Raw genomic sequence first — 19594 nt, 5'->3', positions numbered from 1 at the left:
AATACTAATATCATAAATAAACAAACGTCAAATAATAATTTTCTCTAATATTTCTGACAAAATCAAAATCCGAAATCTTGAAAAAGCTAGCTTTATGTATTTTTCCTTCGTGCGTTTGAAAGGCACATCTTTAGAAGTGTAGTTTCCGAGCGACTTGTTGACATTGAACATTAAATAACATTACATTTATTCCTAGTCTGCCGATGAAAATAAGCATGCAAATCAAGATCTTGCTTCTGTCTACATATATTTCTTTGTTTCTAACACCGTTAAAGGCCGAAGATCTGTATAAAGTATTGGGAGTATCTCGATCAGCAACGCAAAGGGAAATAAAGAAGGCCTATAAAGACCTAGCCAGGGAATGGTATTGATTTTTATTTAAGAATTAAGCAGATTGAAAACAGATGGAAAACCTGTGTAAAACGAACAAGACATAATTTACTTGAATAATAAAAGAAAATAGAGAAAAATACCACAAATCGTCACTAAACGGTTTAACTGGATTGGGACAACCCCCAGAAATTTGGGTTATACTCTGTATAGTCGGCGTCACGTAAATAACATACTGTTAAAATTTGAATAAAAATATTTTCTACGACTTTATTGACACCTACCGTCGTTTAAATTGTCTTAAATGACTTGCTCATTCGTTTAGCCAAACGGCTTCTCCCTAAACATTGAATCGTTAAATTCCGGTCAGATTTTAATTCTAGGTGGCAATATTTACATTGTAAAAAGTCGGCCATGTTTACAGTAATCGGGTTGCTAGGAGATGTTGTTTACGTTTAAATGGTTTGTCCAAAAACCGAAGAACCCAAAATGCAATTCGGCGTTATTTCGGATATCTCGGATTTATTTTACGCGAACAACGTATAATACCGAGAAGTTGATCAAGCAGACGATTGTCACCGGAGTTCGACGGGAACTTACGCACTTCCGTTTGTAAACAAATCGTCCCGTAAAAACCAACATGGCGGATATTAGTATGGGATTTTCCCGTAAGGATTTGTTACGCATGATTTAAGCTAATAAGCGACTTGTTTTTGAGAAGCTGTTTGGCTAAACGAATGAGCAAGTCATTTAAGACAATTTAAACGATGGTTGGTGTCAATAAAGTCGTAGAAAATATTTTTATTCAAATTTTAACAGTATGTTATTTATGTGACGCCGAGTATAGTCTGTTCCCACATATCGTGGGTCCCAATGCTTATTTTTAGCAGTTGTTTTGTTTGAACTAGGAACCAAGTGTAAACTTTGAAACCATACATATATGTATATTGATCCAGTTTTCCTAGGAACAGGAAAGCTAGGGACAAACATGAAATTTTTACATGATTTTCGGCTATTCTCAAAATTTGCAATCCATCATCATCATATTTGGAAAATTACCGTCATGCCAAATGAAAATGAAATACGGATAAAAAAAGTTATTACCATCCATTGAAAAGTTGTTGAAGTGGGTCCCTACAAATTGCCATTGCACTTTTTTTTTCAATGCAATGGGATCATTTTGCTAAGCACGTAAATTTTATTTTACCTCACCTTTTTGCAAGCAATTACTGAATATTGAAGATGCTGCATCTGAAAAATAAGTTCAATGCAATGAAAGATTAGATGTTGTACTAACTTAAGACAAAAAATAGAAATCCACTTTCCTGAGTTTTTTCCTCGTACTAGAAAACAATTAAGTACCATGGTTCAGTGAGACCCCAGTATACATTTGTTCATGCATCTTCCCAGTCAGCCTATTTTAGGGGACTACCCCTCATATGGTGGTTTATTGCCAACTCTGAAAATAAAAGTTTTCTTGATATGTATATTTGTAAAATTATTAAAAAGTGGAAATATTTGTGTAATTTTAAGTGACTTTTGCAAAAGAAACATATTTTTATTTTCATTATTTCCAAAGACCTACATGTACACGTAAGTAGAATACAATATTTTGAGTGTACTTTTTTTAGAAAAGATCCTTCAAATACAAGAAATATTCCCACTTTTAACCAGATGATGACATTTTTCCAAACTTTCTAATTTTATAATGGCTAAAAACCTGCCATAGGAGTGATAAGTTAACCCTTAGTTCAGGATTTGTCCCTAACCTATTTAACCTTTACTTAATATGCAACTGGTACAAACTACATTATATTCAATAATTGTACATGTACAAAAAAATGTACACCTAAGAGAATGAAGTAAGGCAAAAATTATGTGTATGTTTATGGGTGGCCTTTGGCTGATATTTTCATCCCGGTGGGGTTGTTGTCTCTTTGACATCTACACCATACCTATTCACATTATATTAAGTTTACATTGGATGAAAAAACAGCATAGGTTGTTAAAATAGTTTTTTTTTTTTTTTTAAATGTTGAAGTACATTTTGTACCGGTCCACATAAAATTCAGTCACTACCAATGGTAAAGTGATTCATGGTGTGAAAAAAAAAAACAAGCAAATGGTGCTCTTTCAGTCTGCATAGGCTATATTTTTACATAGCGATAATTATTTCTTTATTCCGATCTGCAAAAAATCATAGGAAAATCATACATTTATCTCCCACTAAAATCAGTCAAATCAAACAAAATCAAAAACAATAACTCTTGCAAAGTGCCAATTTTATACATACAATCTATATAATTTTTATCTCAAAAGTGCAACAACCAAATGAAAAACTAAAGCTTGTTATGTGATCAGTAACTGTTTCTGAACAAGAAATAAAACTGAATTCGATGGGTTTTTGACATGAATGAATCACCTCCTGTCTGATTTTTATGAAGACTGCTACTTCATTATTTTATATAAGCAGTTAATTGGCAGGATTTCTTGACTTTGATAGTGCTCAACTGAAAAATGAGTTAAGTGGTATTTCATAAATATAACTACCAATTCGATGTGCTAGGATAGGCAGAAAAAATAGAGTAGGTAGGGTAAACTTAAACAATTTTGTTTTGGCCAGAGTGGCCTGGTTAAAGAATTTAAATGATCTTTTTATATGAGGCAGATGATACCTGAAACACTCCCAAAAAATAAGTTCACTATCCCAATTAATCTCAGAACTGATCAAACTTAGTCTTGTGTTTCACATATTTCGCTGTGACATCAAGAATTGCCTCATTTTAAATCTGTCCTCTCTTGTGTAGTGTGTAAATGCGTGTATAAAAAATACCTCCTTTACTGAAGCCCTTTACTCTTGTTGCTGATATCACTCATTTGTTCATGACAATTTAAACATTACTATCCTTTTCATATTTTACGATTAGAGTGTAACATGATGATGTGTGTGATGTTCTTGTACACATACCGGCACTTTTGTGTTTATTTTTTCAGGCATCCAGATAAGAATGATGATCCAGATGCAGCCGTTAGATTTACTAAAATAAACGAAGCATATGAGGTATGTATATTCCATATCTAAAATTCTACTTACTCATTTAAAATAAGGTCTTCAAGAATATTTAACACGAAGATGCAAGAAATTCATACGAATTAGCTAATGTTTTTAACATAAATGATACTGTAAACACAGTTGACTGAAATTAAGGGATAAAGTGCCCTCTATGTTTTTTTAAGTTCCATACTGCCTTTAGCAGGACACAAAATTAACCTTAACTTCAGCCACTTTAATTTGTTCTCTTCTCTTTTTTAAGTTAATAACATTTAAATGACCATTTGAATCAAGAAAATTGTCAAACGTCAAAATTACATTTAACCATAATTTTACCTGAAATGTATATAATTGTGTCCATATACACTGTAACTCTGGACTAGCATACTTACTTATCCTTGGGCCATTAAAAATGCTGACTTTTGATTGGCTGGTTACCTGTTGGTGCAAATCCCATGCACCCAAATGGTTGAAAAAACATCATGGGTATATTGTTTGTATGTTGCTGATGACGTTGAAATGGCATATACATGTAGCAGTTCTTTTTTCTAAAGACTTTTGTTTCATCTACATGTACATATATGTATGTTATTCCAAGAAGAAATGTTTTTTAATTATCTGTAGCTTTTATATTTATATTAAAACAGATGCATCAATTTCACACTTACACATATTTTATGAATGAAATCTAAAGTTTACATCATTATCTGCTGATGCCATGATAATGTCACTTGAGGTGTCAATAAACCAAATGTGAAAAATAACAATATAAAACAGAATAAAAACTTTTAGCCTTTGACACTTGTAAGTCAGTGATAAATCCATTACCAGTACCTACTTTATTACCTGGGTGTATGGAAATTTAGCTGCTTCTCAGGCTGAACAGAATTACTTTCAGATTGTAGAATTTCCATACATCTTGGTAGTAACTTAGGTAATGATAATGCCCCTCTTTTTTCAACATTGTGCTTATTGTCTTTCTTGTTGACGAAACATGTTGCATTTAAGTTTTTACAATAAAAAAAAAATCACAGAATTACATGTATGTCACAGAATTATGTCTTCAAGCTTTACATCTCATTAAACACATTGAAATTTCTTACTAGACTCTTGGAGACTCAGGCAAACGAGAACAGTATGACAGATTTGGATATACAGCCGCAAGAGAACAAAAAGCACCTTCCTATGAATTTCATAACCCATTTGGCAATGGGTTCTTCAACTTCAACTTTAATGGGTTTAATCAGGGTGAATCAATTATACAGAAGTTTGATATTAATCTCAGGTTTGTATAATACCCAACAAATTAGTGGTGATCTGAGGTCCAGGATCGTTAATACTTGTGGTGGTCTGAGGTCCAGGACCGTTAATACTTGTGGTAGTCTGAGGTCCAGGACCATTAATACTTGTGGTGGTCTGAGGTCCAGGACCGTTAATACTTTTGAAATGTCTTTTGCCTTTGTTCTGGACCTTCAGCCCTTTAAATTGACACTTTATTGTAGACTTCAGATTTGCATCAGGTGTACCACTGATTTGAAACTTAGTCAAGGACCTTCCACTTTCGAGAGTAAATTTAAACCCCTGATTAGCGTAATTTTTTTTACCTTTTCCATTTTGTACATGGATATCCAGGTTTATGCACCAATTAAAGACTACATATACATGTGGTAAATGAATCTTATATTTTATACAGATTGAAGTAACATGTATTTGAAGTTGGCAGGGTTTGTTTGATTATTATATTTTATTGTAGTATATTAGGCCATTTTTAATTATTAATATTTAATATTATTAATATTATTTAAATATTAAATAATTAATATTATTTTTAATAATTATAGTATGTCATTTTTGGCAGAATTTCACATATGTCATAGTGAAAATCAGGTTATAGTATAATGACTGCTGGTTAGGGGAGGTTATTCTCGTAACACTTTTCAGAGCAACTACTCATCAAAGCCTCCTGATATTTGGTATTTAGCATCAGGTATGGGTCCCTTATTGTTGGATACAATTTCAGGCCTCTCAGATATCTCTCTTGCAATTGATGAATGTTGGTACTTATTGCAGCCTCTTGATACTTGGTATTCATCATAAGGTGTGGGTCCAATATCATGGGATTCAATTTCAAGCCTTTTAGAGACCTATTTGTTAACTAACATAATTCAGCTATTTCTGTCTTTGTTGTATAAATTAGGTGGATATATTATCTTTTTTGTCTTAAAAATCTATGAAGAACATTATATATTCCATCAGACATGGAAATGAAGAAAATAATTTTTTTTTGGAAGTAGATTTTGTTATGACTTGTACTATAAACAATAAAACAAACATTATCTAAAGATTTCCATACAATAGGTATACATGGGGAATGTGATAGGTTTGCCATACATGAGGTGTACATGGGGAATGTGATAGGATTTCTATACAATAGGTATACACGGGGAATGTGATAGGTTTGCCATACAATAGGTATACATGGGGAATGTGGTAGGTTTGCCATACAATAGGTATACATGGGGAATGTGATAGGTTTTCCATATAATAGATATACATGGTAAATGTGATAGGTTTCCATACAATAGGTATACATGGTAAATGTGATAGGTTTCTGTACAATAGGTATACATAGGGAATGTGATAGGTTTCCATACAATAGGTATACATGGGGAATGTGGTAGGTTTGCTGTACAATAGGTATACATGGGGAATGTGATAGGTTTGCCATACAATAGGTATACATGGGGAATGTGATAGGTTTGCCATACAATAGGTATACATGGAGAATGTGATAGGTTTGCCATACAATAGGTATACATGGGGAATGTGATAGGTTTTCCATATAATAGGTATACATGGAGAATGTGATAGGTTTCCATACAATAGGTACACATTGGGAATGTGAGTTACTAAGAGGCAAGGTCCTAGTATCATAAGATGTAAGGAATTATCTTGGTCATAAAAAATGTTGTTATATGAGCTGTTTTTGACATCTTCATGTATTCATATATATCAATATAAAGTAGACTCTGAGGTAAAGTATATTTTATGATTTGACAGGGTCTATGGCACCCAAGTTCTTATTAAAAAGGTTTCCTTCCATTCTCATCGGTAAAGTTTTTTGCTTGAAACTCGTGTTATTTTGTATTTTTAGTAGTTCTTTTACTATAACAGTGTCAGTATCTTGTTTAATGATAAATAATATTAACTTTGCTAATAAATTTGATATGTTTTTGTTTGTTGTTATAGAATTTATGTGTGTTTGTTGTTTTAGAGTTTATGAGACAAAGATACTGCCAGAGAGTGATAGGAAACCTTGTTTCTTGTACACGTACACAGATTTTTGTTTTGATTGTGCAAGAATAGAACATCTTGTGGAGAAATTAATCAGAGATTTAGATGACATTGGTAAGAAAACTTATCTATTATTTATTTGAAGGCAGTATCTGATGCATAGGTGCAATTTGACTAAAAGTGCCTGGGCTAGAGTTCAGGATGGGATAACATTTAAAGGGGAAAAAGCAATATAATTTGAGTTGTAAATTGAAAGTGTGAAAAAAACTTACCAATGCGTACTAATAAAATCCAAAAATGAGATTTTTCACACATATGACTTAAAAAACTAAGTAAAAGTTAATTCGTGATTACTTTATTACTCTGTTCAACCAATACATATATATATATAAGATGTTGCAGTATTTCTCTTGAATTCTATCATTTCTATTTTTAAACATACATCTCAACATGAAATTATCTTAGAAAACATAAAATAAAACATAAAATAAAAGCCAAAAATGTCCTCCTTATTTGTCATTTTTGGAGGTAAAAGCCCACATTTTTGTTGACTAACAATTATGTGTTAAGTTTTCAGTTAGTTAAATTGACTCAATATTCAGTTGTTAGATTTAATATTTTGTAAAAAAAGAAGACCACCAACATGGTTCGATTTAGTTAATGCTTAAGATTTCTACAAATAACATACACACTGTCAACACAAATTTTAATTTCTCCACTCTCCACAGTGGAGATGTGATGGATGGAGTCACAGTGCCTCCACTCTCCACAGTGGAGATGTGATGGGTGGAGTCACAGTGCCTCTACTCTCTGCAGTGGAGATGTAATGAGTGGAGTCACAGTGCTTTCACTCTCCACAGTGGAGATGTTATGAGTGGAGTCACAGTGTCTCCACTCTCCACAGTGGAGTCACTATTTCAAAAATTGTCTAGTTTACTACGCCTGTCTTTACACTAAGGTATATTTAATGGTTCTATCAGTTCAATAATATTTCTAAGTTCTGGACTGAAACAAATATTGAACAGTAAAGAAATGGAGCACTTTTATCCTAGTTTTTACTTTTGTGGAGTCACAGTGGAGGACAAGAGTGACCACTGTGAAGAGTCGAGAAATTAAAATTTCGGTTGATGGTAGTGTATTTTCAGTCCTTATTTCTTGAAATAATAATAATGAATTTTCTTTAAAATTTGTCAGAATATTTCACACTGCCAGTGTGGTGTTATGTACAATTCCAAAAAAGTTGAATTATAGCAAAAGGTACTCAGGGCTACTACCTTTTACTCAAATGAGTGTGTGTATCAATTAAAATATCCTTTATTTAAACCTGTTTTGATTTTATTGATCAATTTTCTGACTCTCCATTTCAATAGGTGTGTGTGTTGGTACCTTCCATGCTGGTCGTGCCAGATCTTTGTCAGGTACTATCAGAATAGAAAGAGTTCCAACAATGCTGATGTTGATTGATGGCAGACTTTCTTACTTCAGAGGTGGTGTCAGCACACAAAATCTGAACAACTTTGTTCGAGGTGTTTTCCCAAACAATATTTTCACAAAGGTATGATCAATGCTTATTTTAACTGGTAATTATACCAACTCTCAATGAATATATAGTACATGTATATTGAGATCACCTTCCACCTTGTCTGTCTGTCCAATTTCATTTGGTCACAACTATTTCAGTTCCAAATGAATGCATTAATTTCAAATTTGGTATGTGGCTTTATATAGAATGGGGCATACACAGTAAGCCAATTTAGCTGTTGTCATATCAACTAATGTTCAAAAATGTAAAAACATGATTTGTTTCTGCTTTTTCATAGATTTTACATTTATATTTTTTTATCATATGTTTACTTCCAATGTCACAAATATTTGCTTTTTTATTTGCTCCATAAAATCATGTGTGGTAAAAGAAATGCCTCCCTCTCATTTGTTTTCATAAAGATATGGCTTAGAACCAAGTAAGTAACTATGATTAGCCTTAGGAGAAGAAGTATTTAATTCATTGACACTCTATATAGAACAATGGTCAATTTCAAAATTCCTAAGTGTTCCATTAGTCAAATAGAAAATAGCAGGGTTTGGTTTAGACCTGTTTTAAGATTATTCAGGGTTTGGCTTAGACAGGTTTTTGTTTAGTCAGTTTTTAGATTATTCAGGGTTTGGTTTAGACAGGTTTTTTAGATTATATAGGGTTCAGTTTAGAGAGGTTTTTAGTTTATTCTGGGTTTGGTATAGACAGATTTCACTGTATCAATTTTATACAGAATATAAAAGGATTGAATAGAAAAAAAATTCATCAGCAAGTTGGAATATATCTGTAGATAAATGATGCCAATGCTGTAAGTTTCCTGGAAGGTTGGCAAGACAACCACATGAGAGCTTTGCTATTTGTGCGAAGAGAAGATATATCCCTTCGATTCCTAGCTCCAGCATACTACCATCGAGAATTTATAAAGTTTGGTTATGTCAACATGTGGCAGAATGACAATGTCAACTTGACAAATCAGTATAATGTCAATAGATACAGGGAGACTCTATTGATGTTTAATGAAGACAAACAATCACCTGTAGCTACACTGGTGGTAGGTATAAGGTTACTTATATGTTACATATATTTGTTTGATACTAAGCCTTCTTAAAGTTAAAACGATTATCTTTTAATTTGTCTTCTCTTTGTGTGTCAGAAATACATTGTTTCAGAAAATTTCTCTACTTTTTAACTGGAAATAAAAATGCACATTTGTTCAAGTCAAGCCAGGATGAGATATGGAATAATCTTTTAGCAATCATAATGCATATTCAGAATACTTCACATTGTATTCAGCACTATGTTTTCACGTTTGACAAACAAAAAAAATGATTGATTGAACACTATGAAAACTTCATAGATGAAACATCTTTAACAGCTCTGAAACAACATTAAAACACATGTATATGTTACATGAATGTTTTTAAGATAATGTCTTCTTTCAGATGCCTCAGTTAAGTAGAAAAACAATGGAAGAAGTTCTGACCTCTAACAGGTTTATCATTCTACCTCGGTTATCGTCCCAAAAGAGGTTTGAGGAAATATGTCCTGAGGAGAGAAAAGCTAAACGAAAGAGGTAAGGAATGATTGATTGATTGGTGCTATAATATCAACTTTCTACATGCTTCGAATTAACATTTTAACACATATTTGAGATTTCATGTGTTCATTAAAGCTGGAAATTGCTTTTGAATACTGTAAAAGTACTTGAATTCATGGATACCAATTTTCGTGGATTAGGGAATAAACACAATTTTGTGGATTGTTGAATTTGTGGTTTTTAGGTTTTCAGTATACACATCAATGGAAATCTCCATTTGTTGGGAATCAAATTTGGTGGTTTGGCCTACCCATGAAAATTGGTACCTCACGAACAATAGTGCTTTCAGAGTATTAGATATTAGCCCTAATCTAATGTCAAAGCAAAATTGCACTGGTAGAAACAAATATATAGTTACGTTCAAAAGGTAATACAGTTTTATTTTTTGAATTAATAAATCTGATAACAAAATTGAAGAATTTTGTCTTACTGGTAATTTCTCAGAGCTTTGTTGCACTGGTGCCTGGGCTACATTGTGCCTATTCGATTAAGTATGTTTGATTTCTAACTATTTCAAACATGAACATAATTTATGTCAAATTTTTATGGATATTAATTTGAATATTTAGTAAAACATTGGCTAACTTTGCTCACAAAACCTAAAAAACATGAAACAAATATATTGATTTAACAAAATCAAAAACAATTGGTTTGGGATATATTTCTATGAAGAAAATTCTAGCCACATGCTTTGACATCTTATAAAAGGCTTTTGCATAAAGAAAAATTGACAAACATTTAGTTTGTTGGCAATTGTTATAGATATTTCAAAGTCTGAAAACTACCCAACAACCTCTCACTTTCATTTTTTTAAAAATTTATTAAATATTGCATAGAAACAAAAAGTTGTGACTTCATTTTCAACACACTAATGACCTTACGAATCCTTTGCATCTGGGTTCAATCGTTTTGTTCACATTTAAACCTGTCAAGTTTTTATTTTGGTAAGCTAAAGTTTTCACTAATTAACTTGATTAAACCCTCTGTTACCCATCCATAATATGAGGCAGGTTTGACCTGTAAGAGGACAAAGTGAGGACTTATCCATAGATATGTCTTTTCTTTCAGATTGGTGATAGTCCTAGGTCCCAGTAGACTTAGAACAACTTGCTAGGCAGAGTTGTCTAATTAATGTTTTAAACTTTTGTATTCCCAGAGCAGAGATTGAAATCAGACCTCCATTGATTCTAAGCTCATAGGTTGATTTTGCATAGAATACCATTATGATGATTTTGTCTTCGATAAAATTTTTGTTGTATACATTACAGGCTCTGTATAGTTCTTGTAACCAAGAAGAGTGAAACTGCTGGACCAAGGTTTCTAGACAGTTTTAGGAAATTTGTACAGTCCTCCTCACTCACTCAGAATGACAGGGTCAAGTTTGCATATATTTATGAAGATACACAGAATGCTATAGTGAAAAGTCTTGCAAAAGGAGATACAGCTGTAACTGAAGAAAGAAAAAGCAAGGTTATTATAAATTAGGGAGGAATCATAATTAATTTAGTGAAGTTTATAGGGTAGATTAAAAAAAATGAATGTACCGGTAATATTTATGCCTGTTGTTGTGAATACGAATTTTGATATTAATCAAACTTGATTTTCTTCAGTATTTGTTCAAATCCAGATTTTGTCCTTATGGTTTTTTTTTTTTACTGTATATTTACTTTGATTTTGCCAATTTCCACTTTGCTTGTTGACCTTGTAAAATCATCTCTGATTAATCTACTGTGCATGGAATTTGTAAAAGAGGAGTAATAGTCCTTAAGATTGCATTGCCTTAAACAATATTGACTGTGTCATATTACAGTGCACTGGTTTTTCTTTTAGCTTCTTTTTTTTTACATTGTGATCTTGAAGTATAAAGCTCCAAGTATAAGCTTTTTTTGGGGGGTTTTTTTCGAAAAAAAAAATAATTATAGATTAATAGAATGACTTATTTGAAAGAACTAAGAACCAAAATATTATCAACAGTGCTGAAGAAAACCAAAATTTAAAAAGTGCACAGAACTTGTTCCATGCGCAAGTCAAATCTCCAGGTGTCCTCTGCATGAGTAATTATATTGAAGTTATTCATGATAACCAATTGATTGTCATATTTATAATAGAGATTTATTTTAAAAAATCATTGCTAATTTCAAATGAGAGAAAAGTGTTGTGATATTTTGCCAGGAGAAGTTTGAGTGTGAAATTATTTCATATATAACTTATCGAAATTTATTACACACTGAACATTGGTATTTTACGGCTTCCTTTATGATAAAAATCCTCATGTATATTCAGAATATATTTATTAAACTTCAGGTTGTCATAATTTGGAGAATGGAGAGAAATCATTTGAGCTACAACTGGTTATCATCAGGATGGAGTCTAGATAATGAGATGGCCAGTCGCAAACACCTGGAGGAACAAGTACAGCTTCTCCTTAACACAGACCAGTCATTAGCATACAGGGTTATGGTTCCTGAATTTAATAATGAACATTCTTTGGTATGTATTTTTGTTGAGATATTTCTTGTGGCTATACATTGTCATCATGTGTTGCTTTTTATGAACAAAATTAAGGTCCTCTAGGTTTTAGTTACATACTGTTATGAGTTTAAAAAAAAAATTTTGTTATTACTGTCACGAGGTAGGATTTGGTCTATAAGATGAGAGACATAAGATTTTGATCCAATCAGAAAACATGTTAGAAATTAAATATCTCAAAATAACTTTCATATCAAATGAAGAGGCTTTTACTGACATGAAGATGTGAAAGAAAAAAGAATTTACTTTTTCTTGTTACAGTGTGTTTACTGTGACCTTTAACCTTTTTGAACTGGAATAGCCCAGTTTTGCTAAATGAATTCATCTATTGAATTAATATTTGTGGAGCTTAAACTCAGTGGTTAGTTATACTGCTGTAGGAGAATTTTTCAATCACGTGGAAAATTTTATCTGTGTGTAGTTTTAGTGTTGGTCACTGGCTTGAATTGACATTTCCAAAATTCCCAAAGTTATGAGGATCTCAAACCTTTTTCTGAAGTTGACAAGCACCTAGTCTTTTTCATGTTGGTAAAAATCTCCTGCCAAGTAGGTAAAAATCCTCTTCTTTCAGCCGTTTAACTGCTTGAATGAAAGTGACTATTTGAGTAGCAGTCTGTATAAAAATCAGAAAGGAGGTGATTCATACATGTCAAAAACTCACATAATTCTTTTGTTATTTCTTATTCAGAATCAGTTACAGACCACATAACCTGTCTTAGTTTTTTATTAGGATGTAGTGCTTTTGAGAAAAAAAATTACATAGATTGTACATGAAATTGGCACTTTGCTAGAGTTATCGTTCTTGATTTTGTGCGATTTGGTTGCTTTTGGTGGGAGATGAATTTATGATTTTATCAAAAGTACAGATCTGAATATGGAAAGGACAACTGTTTTGTAAAAATATATGTAGATTGAAAAAGCATTATTTGTTTGGTGGGTTTTTCTTCACCATGAATCACTTTAATATGAACAGTGTCTGAATTGTATATGGACTGGTACTTGCACGACCACAGAAATTAAGCTCCATTGTTACTTATTCAATAAAGAAGTTTGCTTAGCAAAACTGATATTTACCTTGGGTTATTCAACAAGGTCATAAATCACAGTCAATCGACTGTAATTCAATAATTTATTCTGGCTCACCAAATATATAAAAATTGATTCTCATAGATACATTTTACTGTAGAAACAGTACTAGTATGTGTATGTAGTGACTATACCAAAGGTATAAACAATTAAAAATCTGTTGACAAAACAATGTCAAGAAAACCAAAAGGGAAACAACTAATTAATAATATTATACAGCACATAAGTACTAGAAGTACAAACAGAAACAGCAATATCCCCACTAAAAACCAGGTTTGAACCAGAAATTCTGTGTAATTGTCAGAAGTCATATAGCCCCGTGCAGGTCTGGGTGTAAAAAGAATAGGTCTGCAGCAGCACTAAGCTTGTCGTATAAGGCGACTAAATAGTGCTCAGAAACCTAGCCGGGGGCTAGGCGCTCTGCCCACAGAGCAACTGGGATGTGTGCCCCAGGTGGTGGAATGGGGTACCCCTGGCGTGTTACATGCTGGGGTTGTCAGGCTATAATACGGAAAACCTGACCGCAAACCATAGTGGTGCACCATGTTGGGAAAGATGCCATGTTCCTCGCACGTTAAAGAACCCTGCTGTGGTATTCGATAGGAGTAGGAACCTTTGCGCTCCGCCACAGGAGGCTAAATTGCCCGACCTTACCCATCCCCCCTTTTTCCAGTGGCAATCAAAATTTGTCGACCCTATTATCCTTGTGACCCATCCTTTCTTTTTTTCATTTCATGTTCATTTTATCATCCATTTCATGTTCATTGTCTGAATATGGCTGAAATATTGCTGCTCGGACGTTAAACCCCAACAAACAAACAAACAGAAGTCATATGATATTACACTGTAATTGTCTTTGTCATTATTGTTATTATTTGGGTTCTGTTGACATTTGGTTTCTCGACAATACTTTGTATATTAATAATTTATGCGTATATCATTTGTTTTCATTTTAGCACTTGCTGATAAGAATTGGGTACAAATTACTAAGTTGGGCTGAGAGAGCTTACAATTACTTATCCATGTAGGTACAATAAAATACTAAATGATTTAGGTATGATAACTGTAGCAATCAATATTCAGCTTCTGTTCACATAAACTTATTAGTTGAAACCTAATTCACTTTAAATCAGTGATAATTAACTAGTTTACCAATATTACATAGAAGATTGATGTTCACTGTTGTAGAAGTCAAATATTGGCATCAGTGGTAGATACAGAAATTCTCAAAAGGATGGAGGCACTAACTTGCCAAAGTTGACTAGCCAAGTGATTTCCAGTATTTTCTACATAATCAACCAAACTTAAGTAGCATAAGGGGGGACCCCTTTTTGGATCCACCTGTGGTGATATAAGATAGCAAAATATTTAATGGATGTAGCTATTTTCAGGGAGAATTGAATTCAGTGTTTTATAAGTGCTTAAAATCAATATACAATTCTGGTTTTGAATTCCCCTGACCACCCAACATTTTTTCAAACATGAAATCTATTTTCTTTATTAAGGTATGATGCAATCACCTACATAACAGTCGTGATGTCATTATTCCTGATGCTTGGGATGGGATTCTTCCTAAGTAAGATGGCTGCCATTGAAGAGGAACAGATCAGAGAGAAAATGCCTAAGAAAGTTAAACCCAGACCTCCTTCTGTGTAAGTTATTACCAAACTTCCTTCTATGTAAATTAAAGCCAGACCTCTTTCTAAGTAAGTTGAACCACAACCTTCTTCTCCGTAAGTTAAACCTAGACATTCTTCTGTGTGAGTTAAAACTTGACCTACTTCTGTGTAGAGTAAACTTAAACTTCCGTCTATGTAAATTTAACCTTGACTTTCTTCTGTTTAAGTTAAACTTGGATGTCCATCTGTGTAAGTTAAACCTAGATGTACTTCTCTTTAAGTTAAACCTTGAACTTCATCTTTGTGGTAAAACCCAAACCTTCTTCTGTGATTTCCTTCAGAGATAGGTTCATGATTTTTTTTCAAATTTTAAACCAATGGTCCAATGGAGTGTATGAGATTGAAGGCCAAGGAATAGGTAAATGGGAATTTGAAGGACCTTAAAGAAGTGGGTGCTTTGAGTTCTGGACCAATGCTAATTTGAACACTAGTTACATGAATATTTTTTCTCCAGAAATTCTATATCCAAGACTATAAATCTGTATGAGTTGATGCCAGAGACGTATGAACAGTTAGTGACACACAGTGATACAGGCCTGACTATTATAGTACTGGTGGATGATGACTCAAAAACTTTTTTACTGAAGGAGTTTGGTACTCTGTTGTATCCATTGACAAGGTATGTAGATCAGAAAAAGGAAAATTTATTTGATTTTTTGGGGGTTAGAGGGGTTGAGGGGCTAGGATGAAATTTGAAATTTAAAGGCTGGACTAAAGTTTATTATAGGAGGTCGAAGATGACAATACTTTAGATTAAGTCAAGAGCAAAATATTAAATCGTAGCCCCTAAAAATCATAATTGTTCCTACTTCATACAGAATTATATATTCTATATATTTAGAGTGGTATAAATTAAATACTAAATATTCATGGAATAAATCTTTTGTGTGTTTTTGTGTCTAGTGAAGTAACATAAACAAGGTATTACTAAAACTACCCCTTACTAAGAAGGTTAGTCAAGCTGTCATGGCTAAGGGGTAATGTTAGTTGGTTAACAAAAGGCAAGGAAAACTTACTAACCGCCTTAGTCATGACGGCAGTAGGGGTAAGTTTTATTAATCTTTTTTTCTACTTATCAGCATGCCCATTCATGTGCTGCAGTACGTATTTCACGTACAATAAAAATCATGCACGTACAATTTCAGAAGTCAAAATGTTCATGCACATGCAATAATAATGCCCTATTTTTATTTTAATGGGTTATCAGTGTTTGAATTTCAGGTCTTCCGTGCCGTTTTTTCATAGTCAAAATAGATCGCTATCCAAAAATATTTTTAGTTACATCTAAAGTAAAAGTAAAATATTTCTGAATTTATCAGGCGATTTGATTGGCTACTTTCGATATCCAAGTCCAATCGCGGAAGTCATTTTAAATAAGAAAGTCTCAGTATATCGGGTAGTTTCATTGGCTGCTTTAGGTATCTTTGACCAATCGCAGAAGTCGTTTAAAATAATATACAGCCTGCTTTAAATGAAAAGTTTATGATGTACTTGTATAAAGTAAACAAAATATGCAGAGATCTTTAAATGACTTTTTTAAAAGGCCTAACTAATGAGGGACAATCCGATTAGCAGTGCAATCAAAATGAGGACGAAACAAAATTGTCCTTTTAGCATGACATTGATTTCATGATCATTTGTACCCTCAATAAAACCTCTGTACCCCCAAATTCAAAGGTCAGGGGGTACATGAACCCCCATTTGCAAAAACCAGTGGACATGCTGACTAATTTTCTAAAATCCAAAATAATTCCAAACTTAAATAATACTTTGTGCATACTATACTGAGAAGATTTGGTTCTATGCTCTAGTACATGCATACATCATTAATACAGAGTCAAAGCATTGTGATTTACAAATTTACAGTCATAGCATTGTGATTTACAAATTTACAAATTGACAAAGTCATAGTATTGTGATTTACAAATTTACAAATTGACAAAGTCATAGTATTGTGATTTACAAATTTACAAATTGACAAAGTCATAGCATTGTGATTTACAAATTGACAAAGTCATAGCATTGTGATTTACAAATTGACAAAGTCATAGCATTGTGATTTACAAATTGACAAAGTCATAGCATTGTGATTTACAAATTTACAAATTGACAAAGTCATAGCATTGTGATTTACAAATTGACAAAGTCATAGCATTGTGATTTACAAATTGTACTATATGCACAAAATATTAGCTTGTGGTATTTAAATGACTATGAGTTAAACATTCTCTTTTCTTATTTAGATATAGTGGTTTGACATTTGGATTTCTTAACTTAGATTTGTACATGGGATGGTATCGTCATCTGCTGGAAGAAACGGTCAATAATAAAGTTGACCTCAGTCAGATGAAATCAAAGCATTGTCTTGGCACAGTCTTGGCTATCAATGGGCATAGAACATACTACTATATATACCACCCTAAGCCTGCCAGGAAGTGGATACGCCATTCGAACAAAGTTTCCAGGGCCATTGGCTTTGTTGAGAGTGATGATTCTGATAGTGATGATGATGGTAGTGTCCCTATTGATCAGTTGTTAAAGGGTTTGACAGCATGGACAGACAGGGTATTTGATGGAAGTGTTCCTAAAGTCAGAATTCAGTGTTGGCCAGAAATGGCCATAAAATAGATATTGTGTGATATGAGAATTGTTTTCATGAATTTGTATTGTGATTTATTAAATAGATCTGATGTACAATGCTTTTATACAACTCACAGATTTGACTTATTTTACTTACAATCAAATAAAATCACAAAATTGATTTATGAAAGCAAATCTATGAGGATATTCCATTTAAAAACCTCATATGACTCCAAAATATTTTTTTTATCTCTTCAGACTGGTTTTCAATGAGTTAGCCAATTTTTTTCTACTCTCAGAATTTCATTTTGATAAATTCATACAATATGTTTGAAATAAGCAATAGTCAAAAACCCCAGTGCAGCTAAATTGTTCAAAAGATTTGTCTGCTAGATATATACAAATTATCCACTGGATAAGTCTTGCTCAATCTATACAAGCTATCCACTGGATAAGTCTTGTACAATGTACAAGTTATCCACTGGATAAGTCTTGTACAATCTATACAAGTTATCCACTGGATAAGTCTTGTACAATCTATACAAGTTATCCACTGGATAAGTCTTGTACAATCTATACAAGTTATCCAGAGAAATAATATATAGAATGTACATGAACTATTGCGTGGTTCAAAATAATTTTAATATATGATAAACACTGGCATGTTAAACAATTCTACACTTAAAGGCTTCTTTGAATTGTACCACTCCTCAAGATATAAAGCATTAGGAAGTGGGAGAATTTTAAATGGAATACTCCTGAATGACTTTTGTGCAATAAAAACATGTGCTATATTGTTTGTGATATAAATATGTTGTATTTTCTTTTATTACACCATTTTTACTTTATATATACACGTATCATTGGCCTTGTTATATGGAGAATATCAAAATAATTTTTTTTCTGATATTCTTCATGAACTCAGTTTGAACTCTCAAATTTGAGTATAAACTCAAAAAAGGAAGGATAATCATAAATTCAGTTATGCAAGTAACTGAGCCATGGTACTTCATGTACCTTTTGCATTTGATTATTTCTCCACTCCATTAAGAATGGTGATTGCATTTTCCTCAACTTTTCCTTGGAAGAATGTCTTCAGATTTGATATACACGTAAAGGTCACTGTAGTCATTTGGTCTCTAAATGTAAGATCTGAGAGGGATGAACATTATCAGTCAATTTGATAAAATGATTTCTCCCTTAGTTTACTAGTAGGTGAAAAACTTTGTATCATTTTTGATTATTTGATTTAGCATTGTTTGAAATGTTTACTCAGGTACAAAAATGTACATATACATGTTACATGTAATACTCAATGATGAGAAATATATAATGTAATTATGAGAGACTGGTTAGATGTAATTACATGTACATTTATTTTAATTTTATGAAAAAGTTAGTAACAAGTCATATTCATGTCTTTCATATTATAATGTTATGCATATAGATAAGTTCGATTTTTTTTTTCAAACAAAGAATTATATTTGTGTTTTGACATTATTGTAGTAGATAAGCACTATAAGATATTAAGGTATAATAGAAAAAAAAAATTCTTTTAGTTGTTTTTAAAGTAGATTATCAACAGATAATTGAATTTTAGGTATAACACATTTTCTGATTTTGATCAAAAATTTTATTTATTATCTTATAGACCAAATTTTGTAATGACTGTGATGTCATTAAACTTTTAAACTTTTTTTAATGATTTACTAATTGAATTTTGATACTTAAATTAAATCATAAGGAATGACAGTAATATTGTTTTCGGTCTAATAGAAATAACCTCAATGCTGATGGTGCACACTTAAAATAACCTGCTACACAGTATACACCATGTGATTGAGGTTATTTCTTCATAGGCCGAAAAATCTAAACAGTCATTCTTTAAATGTTTTACTATATTATGATGCTTC

The 19594-nt window shown here is 32.4% G+C and overlaps 1 protein-coding gene across 1 annotated transcript; it reads left to right on the top strand.

Moving 5' to 3' along the window:
- Nucleotides 1–148: 148 nt before the first annotated feature.
- Nucleotides 149–19231, top strand: LOC148601427 (dnaJ homolog subfamily C member 16-like). The gene is made up of 13 exons (XM_088554977.1): nt 149–364; nt 3325–3391; nt 4489–4667; nt 6657–6790; nt 8047–8231; nt 9001–9261; nt 9653–9783; nt 11076–11277; nt 12112–12297; nt 14379–14446; nt 14928–15074; nt 15556–15720; nt 17345–19231. The coding sequence occupies exons 1-13, from the start codon at nt 204–206 to the stop codon at nt 17727–17729; spliced, it is 2271 nt and encodes a 756-aa protein (XP_088411103.1). The 5' UTR covers nt 149–203; the 3' UTR covers nt 17730–19231.
- Nucleotides 19232–19594: the final 363 nt, after the last annotated feature.

The sequence above is a fragment of the Perna viridis genome, chromosome 12 (genome assembly GCF_037379345.1).
Source record: "Perna viridis isolate PV_CMFRI_1.1 ecotype Kerala chromosome 12, ASM3737934v1, whole genome shotgun sequence".
Taxonomy (NCBI): Eukaryota; Metazoa; Mollusca; class Bivalvia; order Mytilida; family Mytilidae; genus Perna; species Perna viridis.
Note: the sequence above shows the minus strand (reverse complement) of the source record. Positions and strands in the feature narration are given on the sequence as shown.

Excerpts from the sequence above, each read along its gene's own strand:
- LOC148601427 (XM_088554977.1), top strand. The coding sequence starts at position 204 with ATGAAAATAAGCATGCAAATCAAGATCTTGCTTCTGTCTACATATATT. Across the intron at positions 365-3,324 it reads AAAGACCTAGCCAGGGAATG|GCATCCAGATAAGAATGATG; the intron begins GTATTGATTTTT and ends TTATTTTTTCAG. Across the intron at positions 14,447-14,927 it reads GCTTACAATTACTTATCCAT|GTATGATGCAATCACCTACA; the intron begins GTAGGTACAATA and ends TTCTTTATTAAG.